Source organism: Telmatherina bonti (genome assembly GCF_933228915.1).
Source record: "Telmatherina bonti genome assembly, chromosome: 3".
Lineage (NCBI taxonomy): Eukaryota > Metazoa > Chordata > Actinopteri > Atheriniformes > Telmatherinidae > Telmatherina > Telmatherina bonti.
The window spans coordinates 18,721,995-18,743,036 of record NC_136621.1 but is presented as its reverse complement, the minus strand read 5'-3'; the positions used below and the strand labels follow the sequence as shown (position 1 = coordinate 18,743,036).

General features: G+C 38.3%; 2 protein-coding genes across 2 annotated transcripts; both read right to left on the bottom strand.

Moving 5' to 3' along the window:
• Window positions 1–2,530: 2,530 nt before the first annotated feature.
• LOC306774516 (transcription factor AP-4-like) lies at window positions 2,531–11,360 on the bottom strand (the record flags this gene model as incomplete). Its single annotated transcript, XM_079264594.1, has 7 exons — window positions 11,242–11,360; window positions 8,671–8,836; window positions 8,479–8,577; window positions 7,133–7,303; window positions 4,368–4,514; window positions 2,791–2,943; window positions 2,531–2,686 (listed from the first exon to the last, which is right to left on the bottom strand). Exons 1-7 carry the CDS (start codon window positions 11,328–11,330, stop codon window positions 2,531–2,533), a joined length of 981 nt encoding a protein of 326 aa, XP_079120720.1. The 5' UTR covers window positions 11,331–11,360.
• Window positions 11,361–14,299: 2,939 nt separating this feature from the next.
• Window positions 14,300–19,539, bottom strand: mvb12a (multivesicular body subunit 12A). The gene is made up of 10 exons (XM_079264595.1): window positions 19,483–19,539; window positions 17,706–17,795; window positions 17,250–17,333; window positions 17,016–17,115; window positions 16,761–16,890; window positions 16,431–16,571; window positions 16,196–16,302; window positions 15,087–15,145; window positions 14,866–14,931; window positions 14,300–14,776 (listed from the first exon to the last, which is right to left on the bottom strand). Exons 2-10 carry the CDS (start codon window positions 17,793–17,795, stop codon window positions 14,690–14,692), a joined length of 864 nt encoding a protein of 287 aa, XP_079120721.1. The 5' UTR covers window positions 19,483–19,539; the 3' UTR covers window positions 14,300–14,689.
• Between the last annotated feature and the right edge of the window lie 1,503 nt (window positions 19,540–21,042).

Below are 21,042 nucleotides of genomic sequence, written 5' to 3'. Positions count from 1 at the left end.
AACCTGGACTGATGAAAAAAAAAAGTCACACAAAATATAAAAAGAAGTTGTCACTGAAAAAATGGAAAGCAGAACAAAAAGCACAGATAGACAAAAGAGCAAAACACCATGGACAGATGTTAAACTGTGTCACAGCAAAGAGCTTACAAAAAGTAAAATGGCAGCAAAAAAAAAAAGAAAAAAAACAAAACAAAACTTCCTCATCATTGCTTTAGGCAGTACAGAACACATTGCTTTAGGCAGTACAGAACAAGTGCTTCATATGTAAAACTCCACCAAAAAGACAGCAGTGCTGCCAACACAAGTACAGAAACATTCAAGGCTGAAGTGCTTCTCCAACCGATATCCAAACCACGCCTGAAATCCAGGTTGTGGCTCAACAATAGTCAGCAACACCAAACCTTTTAACCAAGCTTCACAACAAAATGACCCCCCACCCCTTGTTTGGTTTGAAAATACCACTCTGACCAACCGAGTGAGTGAATAGTGTCCATCACACATCTCACACAAGACAGTGTTACTAAACACATCTGTCATGTGGTCAGTATTAAAAAAAAAAGACAAAATGAACCAGATGTAAAACCCAAAAGCTACATCAGAGGAGAGAAAACTGTGATTAGTAATATGATTTCAGTTGGCGACAGATCATACAGGACATCAAAAGACTCATAAAAATCCAAAAAAAGGAATGTTTACAGCATCAAGTCAGCAAATTAAATCTAGTATGACAGGAGGGAGGCTCGTGGCAGGGGTTTCCAGTCAAATTCCCAAGAGAAATATAAGCAGAGCAACATGATGTGGACAGCTTCAGGAAAAAAAACAACTGAAAATAAGAGGAGAGGGACACATCTGTGATTAACTTCAGAGCTTTTCAGTGTAGTTTCACTTTCACCTGACACTGAAAACGTCCACCGAGCCATCAGTTATCCAACTAAAGCTGCCAATGCTCTAACTATTCCTGTTTTCTTTTCTAATTCGGGTGAAAGTGCTGCGTAATTTTGTGTGAGAATAAATGCAACTTCTCCTCTGACTTGTCTTTTATACAAATATAATCACAAATATCACTTATGAACAAACCTTTTTCTTTTTTAAAAAAGTCAGGTACTCTGAAGAAACGTGACGAACTGAAGTTACATGAAGGGTTTTGGCCTCAGCTCACCAGCAGAGCACCACGTTGACAAAAAAAAAAAAAAAAAAAAGAAAAAGAAAAAAAAAAAAGCACCATGCGAATAGACACTACATTCTTTGATATGAGCATGTCAAGTTTCATACTTATTCTGTAGGTGTAACGTACACACCTATTAATGGTGCATAGAGAACTTCTCCTCTTACAAACGATGCCAACAAAAATACAGAAGTTGGAATTGCATAAATACCAACGTTAGTGCATAGCCGCTGAAATCGACAAACCAAGACCAGATGGTTGTTTCAGGTCTTTGGAGGAGCACCAGAAACCTAAATAATCCAAATCCGGTTCAGATTTTCTACATCAGCCAAACTATGAAGAATCTGATTTAGTCTAATTGTCTCGTAGATTGTACAGCAACACCTGCCATTTACCCAAAGCTGCTAAAAGTTTGCTTTTTTTCCCCCTTCAGGTAGTAAGAACGACTACTAGTGCACCGAGATGGGTGTTAAGTGTTAAGGACAGCTGCTTAAAACTGAATTTCAGACAGCTTTGTGTGACAAACCTCCAAATGGCTAATGACATCTTTTTAACCTTCAGCACTGAGTAACCCTGACACAAAGCAAATGCCAACATAAACTTTAAAAACCGAAATACCACCAATGATACATTGTTCAGCTTATTTTCAAGGGCTTATTTAGCTATCAAACACAGCTATTCTTTTTCAAGTAAATCAGAAATGATTTCATTCAACGTGCATTTTCAAATTTGCAAATTGGTGATTTTTTTTTTTTAATGTTTTTTTTTCCCCCCAAAATTTAGAAATGGCTTCAGTTGTAGATTAAAGTTGGGTTTTAGAGACCCTGGAAACGAGATACAGGAACAAATAAAAACAAAAAGCTCCATATCTCACGTCAGAGTAAAGAGCTGCTTGCTTGTTGTATTTTTTACATTCAACTCTCTGAGATACTGACTCTGTTAACTTGTAGTAATACTGTCGGTGTGCCAGTAATGATGGGCCATGTTGGTACACATAAACACACAGGGGTGACAGATGAAAGCTTTTTTTTTACATGAGAAGGCCCTTTCATTTTTCAAGCAGCCAAAGACTGTCTCGGACATTGAAAAACACACTCTAGAAATCTCACCGGGCCTCCCCTGCACGCTGAACATCCTATGCTTTCAATATTCAGAGAATTTACAGTACAAGACTGACAGAGCTTAACTACTGGGTTTAAGATTTTTGATAATGCCAAAGAAATATTTTTTTCTTTTGTTTTCTTTTATAAAAGTAGTCAAGCTCCTGGAGGGAATCTTACAGTGAGTAGGTATTTTAAGTGTTTGCACGTATGTGTGTGTGTTTGAGAGAGAGCATGTGTACAAAGCGCATGTTTATGGAGTGGATCAGTTCATCGAACAGTCCTCTCCCTCTGTGTCTGTGTCAGTGTCTGAGCAGGCGGTGTCCATAGCGACGTGGTTGGGGCTGACGATGACGGCTCTTCTTTGCTCTTCCTCGGTGCTGACTTTCCTTTCCTGAGTGCGCTCAATGTGCTGGATGGCCTGCAGCGCAGAGACAAAACTATTTTAATATCGGAATGATCAGATCATGTCTGAATGACGATGCAACAAGGATTCTCTGCAGAGAAGAAAAAACAAGCTCAAACCTGCACGATGGTGTCCAGGTTCTGTCTGGAAGTGGACACGGTGCTGGTGTGGGCAGATGGGCTCATGGTCACCACGGTGACATGGTGAAGTGGGGTTAGTGTTGGTGCCGGGACGATGACCGTGGGGTGGTGGGTGGAAGCAGGAATCAGCACCTGGAGAACAAACAACATATTCAAGACCTACAGCTTGCACCGATTACACCAGTGCACCTAACATTTTCTTCCACCATGTGTGTAGCTCCACAACAACAAGAACACCAACTAAAGGTGCATTCACACAAATTCTTTTGTTTTTTTGCATGGAAAATCTGTTTTTGTTTGGAGAAGTACAAATATATGGCCAAACTCCAATGTGCAAAGAAGTGAACCCTGACCTTCCTGAAAACAGAGATCTTAAGGTTCATTTATGTCCCGTAAATGGCGACGTCTGTTCTAAACGCTGTCATACCTCGCTGCCCTCGCACTTCTATGCGCCTTTTACTTTGCCATGGTTGTTAAAAATCCTTCCATCTGATGGATGGAATGAAAAGGAAGAAGAAAAGGAAGAGGAAAAAGATGACCCAGCAGCTGTGTCCCAATTCAGGGTGTGCACACTTCGAAGTATGAAGACTGTGTAGGCTACTTGGTGTTCTACGTAGTCTGCTACTCCAAAGTGAGCTTACCATTAGTGAAATGAGACGGCGTACCGAGTGTAAGAGAATTACCCATAGTGCGCCAGTCCTGTGTTGCCTAGCAACTACATATGCTAAGTTTATCTAATTACTGATCTCATTCTTACAAAAATATTATTTTTAATGACAGAAAATGGTGCCTTTTAATTTTAATGAAATTAATCAAATTAAGGTTTCTAATTTCACTGATTTATCTCTGCATTAATGGTTTATTGTTGACAGCTCTAATAAAAAATCCCAAATTTATTCGATAAATATAGTATATGTAATTTTCACAATTATCTGGCAACCTCCTGAAACGACTGCCTCAACCAGCAGTGAGAACAACTTTGCGTTCTTTCCGTCAATCCCCACAGCTCGTGGCCATAGGTGAGGGTTGGAATGTAGGCTGACCAGTAAATCAAGAAACTCTCCCTTAAGCTAAACACCACATCACTGCAAATGCCGCACTAATCCATCTGTCAATCTACCGCTGCTCTTCCCTTCACTCCTGAACAAGATACCAAAATACTTAAACTCCTCAACTTAGGGAGGATCTAATCTCCAGCCCCCACCCAACAATTTATGTAGTAAAAAGATGCTCCACTGCATTAATCAGCAGATGGAAATGTATCTTCATAATTTATCTTCTCCTTCTGTAATTTTTGTGCAGTGTTACCCCAGACAAGGAGGAGAAAACGTTATTCAAAAGGTTTGGTTTCCTTCACTCCGTTCAGTCTGAAAGCAAACATCAACCAGCTGAATGTAGGCATGGAGCCTAGCACACTATTAGGTGTGAAAACTACCTAAATGTTAAGCATTTTAGTGTGACCAGCAAAATATGTCCGATGAATTCCTCGCAGTAAAAGGCTGCACATCGGAGTCCTGACAGTGAAAGCAGAAGTAAACATACTGCATGTTTCTGACCTGTGGACTGTGTGTTTGTCTGTCAGCCGCTTGGATCTGCTGTAACCGTAGCAGCGTCTGGCTCTGGATAAGCGCCTGCTCCTCCTCCAGCTGCTGGGTGATCACCTTCAGACGCTCTGGATGCAGCTGGGTGTCCAGAGAGCGCACCTACAGCAACACATGTGGAACACAGGCGTGTTGGAGACGGAACTTTGGCAGATTTTCTCCGTGCAGCGCCCACTAACGACATCTTGCATCCTACCTATACCATTCTACCTACCTCTCTATCCAGTCAGTCCTATGTTGACTTATGTATTGTCTCTTTCCATTCCTCTCTTCCTCTAGTGATGCGTTCTTGTGTTTCCTTGCTAAATACAGTGGCTTGCAAAAGTATTTATTCCCCCTTCAACTTTTCCACCTTTTTGACACATTACACGCCACAAACATAAATATATTTTATGTGAAAGACCACCATAAAATGTCACACGGTTGTGTAGTACAATGAAAATTACATAGGTTTTTTTTTTTCACAAATAAAACACTGAAAAGTGCACTGTGCAAAAGTGTTCAGCCCCCTGAGACAATACTTTGTGGAACTGCCTTTTGCTGCAATTACAGCTGCTTTTGGGGTCTACCAGCACTGCGCATCTAGAGACTGAGATATTTGCCCGTTCTTCTTTGCAAAACAGCTCGAGCTCAGTCAGATCAGATCTTGCCACAGATTCTTGATGGGATTTGGGTCTGGACTTTGACTGGGCCATTCTAACACATGAATATGTTTTGGTTTAAACCATTCCATTGTATCACTGGCTTCATATTTAGGGTCGTTGTCCTGTTGGATGGTGAACCTCCATCCCAGTCACAAGTCTTTTGCAAACAGGTTTTCTCCTAAGATTGTCCTGTATTTGACTCCATCCCTCTTGCCATCAACTCTGACCAACTTCCCTGTCCGTTCTGAAGAGAAGCATCCCCAAAGCATAATGCTACTACCACCATGTTTGACAGTGGGGATGGTGTGTTCAGGGTGATGTGCAGCGTTAGGTTTCTGCCACACATAACGTTTTGCATTTAGGCCAAAAGGTTCAATTTTGGTCTGACCAGAGCACCTTCTTCCACATGTTTGCTGCGTCCCCCACATGGCTTCTGGCAAACTGCAAACGGTACATCTTATGGTTTTCTTTTAACAATGGCTTTCTTCTTGCCACTCTTCCATAAAGGCCAGGTATGTGGAGTGCATGACCAATAGTTGTCCTATGGACAGATATCCTCACCTGAGCTGTGGATCTCTGCAGTTCGTCCAGAGTCACCATGAGCCTCTTGGCTGCATCTATTGTCAGTGCTCTCCTTGTTCGGCCTGTAAGTTTAAGTGGACTGCATAGTCTTGGTAGGTTTGCAGTTGTGGCGTACTCTTTCCATGTCTGGATAATGGATCGAACAGTGCTCCGTGAAATGTTCGAAGCTTAGGAAATTTTTTATAGCCTAACCCTGCTTTAAACTTCTTCACATATTTATCTCTGACCTGTCTGGTGTGTTCCTTGGACTTGGTAGTCTGTTTGCTCCCCAACATCCTCTTAACAAATGTCTGAGGCCGTCAAAGAACAGCTGTATTTGTACTGAGATTAGATTACACAGAGGTATACTCTATTTAGTCAAAAGGCCAACATCCAATTATTCAACAGTCATCAGGCAACTTCAGTAGGCAATTGGTTGCACTCAGAGAAAAGGGGGCTGAATACTTTTATACACTGCACTTCTCAGTTTTTTATTTGTAAAAAAAAATATATAATTGTGTAATTTTCATTGTACTTCAAAACTGTGTGACACTTTGTGTTGGTTTTTCCAAATAAAATTTCAATATATTAATGTTTGTGGCATGTAATGCATGAAAATGTGGAAAAGTTCACGTGGTATGAATACTTTTGTAAGTTACTGTATGCGTTCAGAATGGCCAGTGTGTTTATACCGCTTATTAGCTGGTGATGTGGTTTGTAATGCAAAACTCAGCTGAAACGTCACATCCCAGAAACAAAAGTTGGGAAGTTGTTTTTCAGCGTGGGGATGCTGCTGGGCAGCATCTACTCGATAAATATACTTCATAAATTAAAATGTTCTATCACAAATCATAAATGCAGAGTTTTAAAAGGTCAGAAAATTAGACAGTGCAACTTTAAGCTACATCAAGCAACAGATGCAGGCTTATTTTAAATAAAACACACATGCCATTAATGACCATGTATTTAGGTGTAAATGCTCTTATTTGTATTCTATAAATGGAGGGACTTTTTTTGAAAACCTTTTTCACCTCTTTAAATCACAACCTCGGAATAAAAGACATGCACAAAATGTTGCATTGCTTAAATACATTGCTGACATTAACATACATTTAATTAGACATTATAAAGTTATCCCAGACTCTACTGAGACTCTGTGGAAATATTAAACACATGCTCCCCCCATGTCTGCAAACCACTTTAACTGCTTGTTTTAGTTTCTGTTTGTCTTCAACACCTGTTCAGTCTTAGTCTGGTGTTCAGGCAGATCCAGGATGTGGGCTAATCAGGAACTGACAGATTTACTGATAAACGTGTCAGCACCACAAAACGTATGGTATGTCTGTGCTTCAAATCTCAGAAGATCCTATAACAGCCTCAAGATGTGGACAGTGATAGTCCACATTAACCAAATAGCTCTTTTTCTATTGATCTGACTTCAGATGAATTGAGTGATCGGACCATCACGTCACCTGCGCCACTACAACAAATATTTGGATAGCAATCAGACCTCACCTGCTCCTCCAGCTGCATGCGAGCTGAGCGCTCCTTGTCCAGTTGCTGCCGCAGCTCTAACATTTCTCTTCTCAGCTCCTCAACTTTCTCTTCCTCCAGCATGTCTGGAGACCCGATCCCTTCATCCTTCTCCTCCGCTCGCCTCCTTTTAGGTGATGAGCTACTAAATTCCTGTCATGAAAAAAAAAGGCCATAAACTTGGATGTAAAGCAGTATTTGCAGAAATACTGTCACAAAACCCTTACTATAGTGTGTCTACTTAACAGGATGTGTGTTAAATTCCATAAATACCATTAGGTGAAGATTCTCCCTGACCAATCAGCAATCTGTGATGTTTTTATGTAATTATTAAGGAATGCCATAATTGCTTGATTTTACAATTACTCATGGTGTTAAATCCTATGATTAATTAACTGTAAAGATCTCTCAACAGTGTCACTTTCCGCAAAAGATTATATGCGAATCATATAAGCAGATAAGCGCAACTCGCACATGAAATAAAAACAAAGTTGCAGCTTTTGTTGCTTTGTTTATTTCCTCCTGTTCCACAAGAGTTGCTGAAGAAGCAAGTCCATGTGGAACAGTATGGCTGAGGAAGATTTCTCATCCCCAAAAAGATTACTCTAATGTTTCCTAGTAATGTAAATGTGGGGAAACAAATGACAAAAGGTGTCATAGTGGAGGATGGCTCACCCAGCCATAAACAAGCTGCAGTGAAAGGAGGAAATACACTGAAAATGTTTCACCACCTGCTGGATAACGCCCAGCTTTGTATGCTACAGTGCTAAAGCAGGAGTAAATGCAAATTAACTGGGTAAAATTACATTAATGTTTACCTAACGAAATGTTTACGACATCGAGATTGCAGCGCAATGTGACGGGTTAAACAGCGATTACGCCACGTTACATTATATGGATGAGAAAAACCAAAAGTCTCAAATGCTTTTTTGTTTGGACAGTTTTGCTGTTAAAATATCTTATGAGCATAAAATATTTTGTTGTCAGTCTTTAATGTGCTGCTTTTAAAAATAACAGCATAACAACTGTACAATTGTCATAGTTTCACTGACAATTATACCAAGAAAATCTATGCTATCCCTAGAGCTCATTCCGCATTGGTTCCCCTACTAAAACAATCTGAAGTCAGCAGATTAGACATAGCCACAAAAACATTTTTTCAGGAAGTTAGCTGAGATGATGTTCACCTGAAGGCTTGAGAGCCACACAAACTAATGTGACAAATAAATCACTCATGGATGGCAATGAATCTGTAAAACAAGAGCTACAATAACCAGCGATGTCCTGACATTTTTCATCTACAGAGAATACATGGCATATACACTTACCTGGATGAAACGTTTGAGCTGGTTGTTCTGTGCCAGAAGCTGTGTCTTTTCCTGCTCCAAAGTGAAGATGTAGTCCGCTGTTTGCTGCAGGATGGCAGCCTGGCAGTGATGACGCACACAGAAAAGTTATATCATTAATTTTTAAACCCATGCTGTGCTCATTAATAGAAAAAAAAGGAGGGAAAAAAGCACCTTGCTGAGTTTCTCTCCGTCTGTGTGTGGTAGGAGTGTTTTGAGAGACTGAAATCCAGCGTTGATGCTCTGCATACGGCGGCGTTCATTGCTGTTGGCAATTTCACGACGGATTCGTCTCTCCTGATCCTGGGCTGACTCTGGACTGAGGGGGATGTTTGCCAGGCTGAAAGGAATCACAAAGAGGAAGATGTTCATCCGGATACCCTGAAGTAACAAAGTTCAAAGTAATTTAGATCTAGATAAAGTTTTTTTTTTAGTTCAGCCTTCTTTGGAACTGGGCCAAAGATACGTCATTGTTCTGACATGTTTGTCTTTTTGTGAGCTTAACTATGCAGAAAAAATATCCAGCTTATTCCTATTAAACTTGTGGGAAATGAGAGTTTGGACAAAGAACTAATTCATTTGTTTGGTAAAACAATGAAAGTCAGAACTGGCCTGTAGAAAACAATTTTTTGAGGATTTTTTTTTAACTTGATTGATTTAACTCAAGAAACAAAAAACAGAATAAATAAATAAATAAATAACAAAAATCATAATTCACAATAATGCTGTGCTGCAATGATGGAAAACAAAAATGAAAACCTGTAACAATAACACTTCAGACCTTCAACATGCGGCTTTCCTGACTACTAGTGGGACCCCTTCACATTCCCCATTCAAGTTGCAAGGAGGTCTTTGAGTCTGGCTGAACTCAGTGCCCCTTTGCCCACTGCTACCCCATGATGTCAGATGTTATGCTGGTAAAGCTTTGTGTCATATTTACTCAAAGGGGGGGAAAAACATATGTGAACCATTAAGGCTGTGGATGTCAACAACAAACCTGAAGAACCAGATCTGGGAAGTCAACTGAATCGAAAGGTCAGAGACAAGATGCCGCTCACGTGGCCATGATAGTTTTCCTCAACGTCGGATGAGTAAGAAGCCATACTTTAAAGTTTAAATTTACCTTTTCAATTGTTCTTCAAGAGATTCATTCACAACTTTAAGTTGCATTAAATATATTTTGGAGAAGCGTCTCAAGTGGTAGAAAATTTAAAGGCTTAATTTAACCTTCTAAAATAAAACTACTCAACTTTGAGAGTGATTTGATACTTGTACATCCAATTAAAATGAGTACAAGTGGATTTTTTTAATATATATACAATGAGGAAATTTTGTCCCACAGTTTTATCTAATAGCTTATACGGGCTCCAGGCCTCAGTGTTACCTGCAACAGCATAAAGTATGTATAAATGCTAAATTCATGTTATAGGGAAACACATATTTGGTGTTTACTTTTCAAAATAATTCCCCATTATCAGTTTTTGTTCTTTTTAAAAACCATTCTTGATAATAAAAACTGAATGAAACATGCATTTCTTCAACTCTAATACCGTTAAGAGACATCTTATTAAAGCTTTCTTTTTTTTACACTTACATTAACGCCATCATAACAAGTTAACAACTAGAAAAATGTTGGTTGCAGAGTTTTACACATAATAAATTTCCCATATGCCAAACTTGTAGGCCCTTGGGGATTAAATTTAATTGATGATCATCAAAATACACTTGTTGTTGACACAAATCTGAGGTGTCTGGTCAGAAAAACAACCGCATCTGTTCTTCACACTTGTGGGTGTTGGGGTTTGCAGATGAAACCAGCTGTTGTCAGCTGTTGCCAAGACCAGTGGGCTTTTATTATGACCGAAAGGGGGCGCGTCAGCCAGTCTGGACGGCTGCAGCTTTGAAATGTGACTCCGCCAGCAGCAGCAGCAGGCCCCCCTGGCACCGCGGAGAACAATGCTTGCCATCATTAGCATAGAGCTAGCGCTTTGTTTCCGACTTCTACCAGACAGATACACAACTGTGTACACTCTAACTCACATGAGCCATTTTGGCGCAATTCAACAAGTTAATGGAAATGAGTTTTAAGAATCCTGTTTGTATTGAACTCATTGAGAAAACAAGTGCGCAGTGATATGTAACTTGTTAGCCTAGCTAAGCTAATTTTAGCACATGACCCAGTGATGGCTGTAGCGCGGTGCAGGATTTCAGCATACATCTAACAAGCGCCAAGACGCGAAACATTGTAATTTATTACGTGTGTAAAAACATATTATACTATACTCTTAAGGAGGGAAGATGTAGTGTGAGAAACTATGTTATAGACGTGATTTGTTGTGTAACTGCGAAACGGCGGCGAACACGTTAACTACCACGTGGTTGGTATCCATCTGGATCCGACTGTATCCCTTCCACACCTCGCAGATTTACATATTTCTAAGTAATATTATTTAAAAACGTAATGCACACACTATAATAAATAACTTAGACGACATGTGTAAAACTACTGGACGATCAAGCACGTATATTATCGTTGCTCTAAAGCGCCAGACAATTGGCATGTTTTCTCTCTCATTTTTTACAAGCACGCTTCAGCTGCCAGGATATGGCACTGGAGCTAACAGCTAGCATGCTACATGAAGTCAGACTACCACATACACATATGTACACATGCTTTTTCCACACGAATGACCAATTGTGCAAACAGTATCGCCCCATAACAGATATCCAGCTTGTGTCACACACCTGCAAAGACCTCCAATTACATCCTTCTCCGTCTTCTTGAACTGCTGTAAGGACGGTATCTTCTCTGTCGGCATCATGAAATATTCCATGCTTTCAAAGCCACCTTCTGTAGTTCGTGCTTTCTGTTTCCTCCCCACTTCCCTCTTCGCTAAAATATTCTGATCTTCGTTTTTATGGTTGAGCAGCAGCTGCAGTCCAGGGTGATACGAATAATAAACACGTTTTCGGGTTTAATCTGAGAAGGAGCGATAAAGAAAAATAAAAGCAAATCCAAGCTGTGTTGCTTTCCACAGCTGATGGGGTTCCCTCCAGTGTGTGTGTGCGTGGATGTAGCCTCCGCCTACTACGAGTGTGTGTGCAGCTGATCTGTGCGAGGCGGGAAACAGCTGGTTGGAATCAGAGCTCGTTTTCCGGAAAACGGAACAAACAGACCAGTGACTTTAGTCCTAAAATTTATTAGCAGTGAACAAATACTAATCACAACACAAGAACTGCACCGGACCTGCACGAAAACCGTCAGCAGGACAGGCAAAGGAAATCAGGCAGACGTCGTCACGGCTGCGGTTTGTCTTTTCTCTTCATAATTGCATAGGAAACCTAAATTGCAGCTGTTTGCATGATTTTAAAGATGTTATTTTAACTGTAATCCCAAGAAAGCCGAGAGCGGGTGTGTTGAATATTATTCATTTTTTAAACAAGATCTTAAGATAACAGGGCCGTTTTCTTGTGAAAACACAAAACACTGAATAATTTCTTTATCTCGAGAATACAAACTATGTGTGTGTGTGTGTGTGTGTGTGCATATATATATATATATATATATATATATATATATATATATATATATATATATATATATATATAAATGAAAGAAAGTGAAATATATTTTTTGCACAATAAAATAATTTCTTCTTTTTTGCTGAGTGTTGAATGTAAATGAAAAAAGTAAGAAAAAAAGATAAAAAGCAGTAAAACAAAATACAAAGAAAAAGAAAGGTAATTTGAAAAGAAAGTCTAACATAATAAATGCAAATACATATTATGCAGTATGTCCAAACTGGTAAGAAAACAACAAACAATAGATAATAATAAATAAGATGATAGATGCACAATGTGTATGTAATGCAAATGTGTTACATGTCTGAAAAATACACAGTATGCAGGGGTGCCCAGCTTTGGTCCTTGAGGGCCACAAGCCTACGTTTTTAAAGTATCCCAGTTTCAACACACCTGACTCAAACTAGTCAGTCATTCTGCAGAACTTCATTGGCTGTTGGATCCATTTAATGGGAGCCAGTGGTGTGGGAACAAGGATACATCAAGACCTGCAGGACAGCAACCCTCGAGGATCGACTTTGGGCCCACCTGCTATAGTGTGTCATAGGACAATATAGATGAGGTGGAATCTGTCTATGATTTAGTCTATGCCTTGAAGTCCTGGATGAAGGTAGAAGTGTAACCAGTCCATGCTGGAGATGGTCATCTTTTTCAAAATGGAGTCGGCTGTCCTATAGTAATAAATGCTCTGGTGAAAGGGAAGAGCATTCGGTCGTATCAGATGATGATGCAACTGCTTAAGTGGCCTCTTGATGGTGCAGCTGTTTTAAAATTGCTGAGAATTTCTCTGCCTCCAGAGGAGGTAAAACCACCTGTGAGCCTCTTGACCAGCTGTGCTGATGTGAAGTGTGCAGGTGAGGTCCCAAGTGATATGGACATCAGGTATTTAAAACTTGCAGATGAACAGTGGAAAATGAGATTTGCACTCCTTCTTCATGTCCACCATGATCTCCTTTATTTGGCTGTGTTGAAGGTAAAGTTGTAACCTGTATGCTTTGATGCCAAACCAGCCACCTTCCCTCCTTTAGAGTGCTTCTCTCTGCCATAGATGCATCATATCACTGCAATGTCATCTGGCAACTTGAGGATGATGTATTTTTTGATGAATATATGAGATATATTTACTATTTTTTCAAATGTTTACAATATTCTTTATTTAAATTAAACTTTCAGATCTATAAGAAACTACAGATCCTTTCAAAACTGTGTCAAAGTCCAATGGTTAAAAGTACAACTGATTCAGTCGGTTTTAAAGTGCTTTTTATTAACTTGAAAACCCAGGAAATGATAATTCATGCATTATGCAAAACCATTTTTTTAATTGGATATAGCTATAAGTTAAAACCATTTTAAAGGTTTTAATGGATTGCTATGAAGTTTGGTCACTTATAGGTTTATTTTTAATTAAAACAATTAGTTGCTAGTGGGAAAACATTAATTTGCGTAGTATTTAAATGTGTTATACAAATTAGATTAAATTTTAAATAAATTTTAAAAAATGACATTTTTATCTGCAAGGCTGATTTGTAATGTAAAGCAAAGTCCTCAAATGCTTCAGCTTACAGCAGATGCCACCATTGTACCATTATATATAGTCCCTCCAATGAAAATATACCATCAAAAACACCATATCCCGCACGGTTTATCTAATTTGCATTATGGCTCAATTCACAAAATCACACTTTCATGCAGAATTTTTTTTAACAAGTTGTGTTTTTAAAATGTAAAAATGCAGGACATTTTTTGCATTGTGCAGAAAACAAGGGAAAAAAAAAACACATCCAAATTGCTGTTTCTTTGCTTTTATTCTTCCATGCAATAACAGTTTAGAGTAAAGATAATAAAAACTACAGTTTAACAATGATACATATTTGGTCCTTACATTTAAAAAAAATGGAAGAAATAAAGATTTCCCCATCAATATTACACATCTTAAATTATCCTAAACAAAAAAGTACAACTTTTCTCTTCCTTCTATCCAACTTAATATATGACATTTAGTATTAGAAGTGTTATAAACTCATCATTAAACCACAGGTCTTTTATACTTACAGATTATGTTTTATGTAACTACAACATCATGATGAACAAATCAAATATATAGTATAGGATGTTACATGGATGTTAGAGAAGTGCTCAACACTTACTAGTCTAAATTAATAAAGTTGTGTAACATATATATAGGAAACATACAAAGGAACATGAAGAAAAAAATCTAAAGTAGAAAAGTGCATCTTTATTTTTAACGAGTAGAAGATGAAGAAAGTGAAGGGAAAGTCATTTGGCTTAAAGTTGCAGATTGGTTTAAAGCAGTACTTTTGAGATCCTGAGATTTGCCACATCTTTAAATGTAATGTTTTTCAAACATATTTTCTTTTGTAAATAGGACATTTTTAGGATTCAAAATCCTTTTTTGTGGCAACAAACTTAACATATGACTTAAATGTGGTAGATGAACTCATCTCTTAACTGGCAACTTCATAATATGAATCTACATTTCAGCCCAGTCGTCCTTCATTTGCACCTGACTTGATCTGTTATCTCAGCAGCCCCCTTTGAACCGAATAAAAAAAAACAGAAACTTGTTTTTGTTTTGAAAAAAATGCAAAGATCACTGAGCTGAGGCGTCGTCTCCTGACTGGATTGAAGGTCTGGTCCTCTTCGCAGCAGATTCCTCCACAGCAAACGTGTAGCTGTACTGAAAACCCCCCAAACAAAAGGAGTGATACTTCATTATGGAAGCAGAAACATCTCGAAGCAGAAATCACTGATCAGATGGGAACTTACTTCATTTTCAATGTCTCTGAAAGACTTTATACGAATGTTGTTTAATTGTGCGTTTAGCTGAGGAGTCTAAGAGGAACATAAGAGAAAAAAACACAAATACTTGATTGTAATACAGACATAATATGAAAAAAAAAACAATGTTAGAAATGTAAAATGTGTCAGATAGTTTAAAGATATTTTTCTACTCTGTTACTTTAGCGAGCTGAAAATATGAACCATACCGTTCCATTTGCCTGGATATCATAATTCGGGTGCAGGCTGAAAGGAACTCCATCGAGAGCTACAAAGAGAGAAAAGGATAAAGCAGATAATAATAATGCAATAATAATAGTAATGGTTATGTATAGAGGGAGACTTGTGCTTTTTTGAAGTATTCTGATGGCTGTTAAACATATTGGCTCGGGATGACCAGTCTGGCCCTCAAGGGTCGTTGTCCTGCAGGTTCCCTGCTCCAACACACTTAACTCACATTAATGGTTTGTTAACAGACGGTCAGAACTTCACAACAAGTTGTTGAAAAGATCAATTTAAATCAGAATCAAGTGGATTGGAGCAGGGAAACATCAAAATCCTTAAAGGACAGCAGCCTTCAACGACCCACATGCCAGGTGTTGGTGTTTTCTGCTGGTGTTGTGTAAAAAGTAATGATGGGAATTTAACCAGGAATATAACCAGCTGCTGCAGTGACAACAGAATGGACATATGGGAAATGGCAGATATTAATTAGACTAATCTTCTGATTTTTTCACGGAAATTCTGCATATGTTACCATCTACCTGGACACACAAAGAAAATCAAACAGCTGAATGAAAATCCACCAAAAATGTAACTGATTAAAGCTTTTATTGTGTGTGTGTGTGTGTGTGTGTGAGTGTGTGTGTGGGGGGGGGGTGTCAGTTCTTGTACGTTCATGTAAAAATTGAGACACACAAACACACGCATAAAGTGAAGAGTAACATTGAAAACAATGAACTGAGCTAAAATCATTGATAACATTTAAAGACAAAGGAACAGTCGCCCTCACTGCTCATCATGAGAAAAGTTATCACGTTTCCAAAACATATCAGAAACTACGATCCCACAATCACTTTGGCATTACATTTCACTTTATGCACCGTTACATCCTGGATAAATCCAAAATTTAATTTAACTTTAATGTATATAGGTCTTGCCTTCTATTGCATTATAATTGTTTTTATCGTTCATGGCTTTCCCAAGATCAGTGCTCCAACATCACCCATGAATTTTTCATGAAGCGGTGAGTACATTGATAATTAACTGAATTTTATTTTGTTTAGACCAATGGAGCAAAAGGGGGTTATCAGTGTACCTGTAATTCCCTGAAAACTGCTGTCAGCAGGTTTGTCCTCGTTGTCCTTACGACTGAGGCTGCATCGTCTCTGACTTAGCCTGCTGTGAGGCAGAGGAGGAGGGTTGCTGCGGAAACAAAAAGAAGATTTTAATGTTCTGATAAAACGGAGGTTTAAGAAATCATCACCTGTCTGCATTTTCTTGCTGGTCAAAAAGGGATAGTGGTATCTTGAAATAGGATTTAAGAGCTTTACCTTGGTCTGAGGGGAAGAGGAGCTGCTGGCTGATCCAAGGAAAGTTTATGGAGGTCCAGGCTGATTCTGCGGGGCTTGGCTTGGGGTACTGGGTTAGAAAAATACCCCTTCCTGCACCACAGCACATAGCCATGGATGTCACTGTGTAAAAGACACATATAATGACAGATTAATAATCTCATTTTCAATAAAGCACTTAAAACATCATTATGATTAGCATTTAGGTGATCTATCAGAAAAAATGTATATCGTAGTTTGAATAAATATGTACAAACAAACATACATAAACAAAAATAGCAAACATAGAGGTATGGTAAAGGTGCTACTCACCCAACACATGTGTAGTGCTGCAACATCATTTTGCTTTTACTTGTCAGTTTGATATCCAACACAGCAGTGTCCACACTGCCCACTGGGACAACACGTACACACACACGCTTTTTCTTTGAAACAGAGGCCTCTGAACACAGAAAGACACACAAATACAAAAACTTTTAACCATCAGGCAGAAAAAACAAGCAACATCCAATAAATACACAAATTATCCTGAAACTTGTGGAAAATTAGGAAATGTATGTGTCTTACTTGGTTCAAGGTGTTCTGCAATATAGCAGTAACCGTGAGGAATGGAGTCTTTTTCTGAAATGACCTGAATGTCTGACAATATCATGCCACCTGTCAGGTCCTAGACAGAAGAACACAATCATTTGTAGAGGATACGAGCATAAAATCCAAAGGGATGGTGACAAACATACATAAATACTTTTGTAATGTAAACATAATAATGAATTAAACAAAGGACACGTCTCTCTGCGTTACCTTGCTGTAACAGAGGTAATACCCAGACTTTATCGCAAAACTGCGAGTGAAGTTTGCTGATGATCCATCCTCGGTGATGTTGATCTGCAGAAAGTTGAGAGCGATGATTTCTGATTTCTACTTTTAGTCCAAGTAACAGTACTATTAATATTTATCCTGTCTTTGGTCACATTACTCTTCTTCTCTAAAGGTAGGTCTCCCTGACTAAAAGTTGTGGTGTCTGTTGATCACTATATTCTGTTGAATCGATTATTATATCCACTTGAATCCAATATGTCTAGAAAGTGCCTTCAGACAACTGTTGTAAATTGGTAGTATACAGAAAAAAAGCTTAATTTATTTATGGGAGGAGTTCGTTCATGAGAAAAATTCACGAGAATATACGAGTCAGAATGCATTAATCCAAAAGTAAATCATTTACCTATCGACACTTAATGACACTTGTATCATTCCTACCAGGCTAAAATCTTTGGGGCAGGTGCTGGCGTTGGAAGTCCAGGCCACTGCAGTCACAGGCCGAACTGAATGATGCTCCATCAAGGACATCTGAAGAGGAGAGAATGGACAAACAGCATTAAATGAAAGAAAGTGTGTTACTGGTTTGTGTAAACAAAATGAATGAAGCGAAACATTTCCAACAACGCTTGGAAGTTTGAAAACTCCCGTGAATTTCTACATAAATACAGTCACATTTGCACCAACACTGAAAAGCTATGAAGGAAAACTAATAGTCTTATATTACATATCAGACACTAGCAAGAGATATAAATCTTAAGGAATAGCAATGAAGGAATTTCTTTTGAGATTACTCAGATGATGACTAAAAGGGAATAGGCACCTAGCTTTTTTCTTTTTCTTTTTTTTTTTTTTTTAATGAAGAACAAGGACACAGAAGAGACCAAAGAAACATCCAACCAAACAAAACCAAAGGACTCAGTGATGGAAGTTTCGTCTTTAAATGCAAATAAATCTGTTTAATGAAAGAAGAAATAGCTGATTCTTTTTGGGGCATGCAGTTGTTCCCTGTGAGGAAAAGTGTGGTCATTTTGGGAGGACTTTACAAGGATTGCAAATAGCACAAAAAGCTTGGTCTTGAAGCAGCGCTCCAAACAAAACACACAAGGTTTCCACTGGCTGATGCCGCCCTGGCTTGCCATAATATGTTAATGCCTGTTAGTGAAGAGTGTGGTTGTAAAAAAACAAGTTAAACACACTGTAACATTTTGTAGACTCTAAACTGGAGAAAAGCCGGAGCCTTTAGTTAACCAATATGCCGTCCTTGTGACAGTTTTGTCCGAATACAGACATACATACAGACCTGTGTGGAGACACTGTAGCATTAACAAAACGCTTGCTGTGTCCACAAGATGACCATTTGGAGCCTGCAGAGGTAAATATCTGAAAATTTGAGCTGTCCTAAAGCTTCATTGTTCAGGAAAACCACAGCTAACTAGCTATATTATGGTAAAATCAGGGACTGAATGAAACAATTCAGTTAAATTCACCTCTAATAGCAGCAAGAGTGGTGCTTTATTTTTTTTATTTATTATAAAACTCAAGATTTTCCATTGGAAGAGGTTTGTTTAGTCTTTTAACCACACCCTTTTCATTACAACAAAATTACTTTTTAAAAAAGTGTCAAGTACTGTTATGGACATGAAATATTACAATGAAATCTTTCACTTATTCAAAGCTATGCAAACATATTTGTATCTATCAAAAGAATAATAATGTATAAAAAAAACATGTAGAACGTGACAAAAAATCCAAAGAATAACAATTTGACCTATGATGACAGTTTTGATAAAAATAAAACTATTTACAATCATAGAAGCTAATCATTTAACTTATTTAAGTTTGGGGTGAAACAATGACATAAGCAGGAAAATGTACTTGGTGTTCTCATGAAATTGTTTCTGTTACTCATCTTATTTGAAGGGTTGTAAAACAAAAAAACAAATGCAAACAGCTTCAGTCAGTTTTAGCTGAGCTTTAACACTCAAACTGCTCTTGAAACGACTCTGAAACAAACCGTATCCCTCTTTTATAAATAACACAACACATCCTGGTTTATTGATTTTGTGTTACACACATATGTCGAAGCGTATTTCATACCAAGCCGTGGTTTTTACCTTACATTCAACCAATAGTTCTGATTAAAACTTCTGCACTTCACATGAGCTAAATGCTAATTTTCTATAAAGTGGTGGAGTGAACGTAAAATGACACTTACCCCTTTTCTGTATCCCTTCTGTTTTTCTACGTGTTGTTCTCTTGGAGGTGATAAAAACTTCTTAGCTACCAGACAAACAAAATATCCGCAGTCAAAGTCGAACCAGGAAGTGATGAAGTCATTCCAACTTCAATTTCCATCAAGCTTGGGGCACGCGCGTCAGTCTGAGAGCGCACGTCGCAATATGAACGCAAGATGGCAGCAGCGTCTTCTTTTCTCAGCTCTCACAGTTTTATTGTTGTTTGACATTGCATCCACGCGCACACACGCACACACACACACACACACACACACACACACACACATATATATATATATATATATATATATATATATATACATATATATATATATATATATATATATATATATATATATATATATATATATATATATATATATATATATATATATATATATATATATATATATAGTTTGCATCCGAAACTGAGACACATGAATGCAGCATCCAGAAGGGCTAGGGTCCCTGTCGGCATGGCAACAATAAGAGCAGACCATGGGTGGTGGTCTAAGGAGGGGAGTGTTAGTGGCGGACTGTTCCGCCTACATAGAGACAAAATCAGAGCACTTTGCGTTATCGTCTAATTGTCCACGTGAGGAAGACTAAGCTGTAATCTGATAAGATTGATGAGTCAAATCGACATTTAGGCATCACCGTGTATTAGCAAAATTACAATAAAATCATAAATTATATGACAATAATTAAAAGCAGAATTAATGAAAAGTTACTGTGCAGATGTCATGCATAGGCACATGAGAAAAGAAATGTTCTAACCTGGATTTAAAAGTTTCTACATTTGGTGAAAATTTAATCTTCACTGGCAGTTTTTTCCACTTGTTTGCACCGTAACAGTTAATGCTGCTTCTCCATGTTTAGTCTGGACTCTGGTCTGGACTAGTTGACCTGAGTCTTTGGATCGAAGAGGTCTGCTTGGTTTATATTCTCTGAACATATCACAGATGTATTCTGGTCCTAAACCATTCTGGGATTTATAAACAATCAGCAGGGTTTTGAAATCTATCCTGTGATTGACTGGAAGTCGTAAAGATTTTAAAACTGGTGTGATGTATTCAGACCTTTTAGTCCTAGCAGCAGCATTCTGATGTTTAATGCTCTTTTTAGGAAGTCCAGTTAAAAGACCATTACAGTAACCCAGTCTGCTGGAGATGAATGCATGGATGATTCTCTCCTGATCTTTATGGGAGACTTAACTTTTAATTCTGTTGATGTTTCTGAGTTGGTAAAAAGATGTCTTATTGACAACTTTTCTGTGGCTACTGAAAGTCAGATCTGAGTCTATCAACACTCCAAGGTTACAGAGTTAAAAGAATGGTCAATACTTGAGAGAAAGTGGACGTGGGTACTCAGAAGGGTCTTTCTTTCTCTCCTCTGGTAACTGTAACAATAACAGGAACTTGACCTCACTCGCAAACAAAGGGCTTTTCAGGGTGAAGAGGTGGATTTTATTATGCAGAAATGTTTGAACTTTTAAGACCTCAGTTCCTAAGTTGGGATGCTGCATCAAGTGTTTTAAAAAA

Bases quoted from the DNA above. Each gene is read 5' to 3' on its own strand.
- mvb12a (XM_079264595.1), bottom strand. From the start codon at position 17,795: ATGTCCTTGATGGAGCATCATTCAGTTCGGCCTGTGACTGCAGTGGCC. The intron at 16,572-16,760 runs GTGAGTAGCACC...TCTTTTACACAG, and splicing joins CAGCACTACACATGTGTTGG to TGACATCCATGGCTATGTGC. The intron at 14,932-15,086 runs GTATGGTTCATA...TGTTCCTCTTAG, and splicing joins ATATCCAGGCAAATGGAACG to ACTCCTCAGCTAAACGCACA.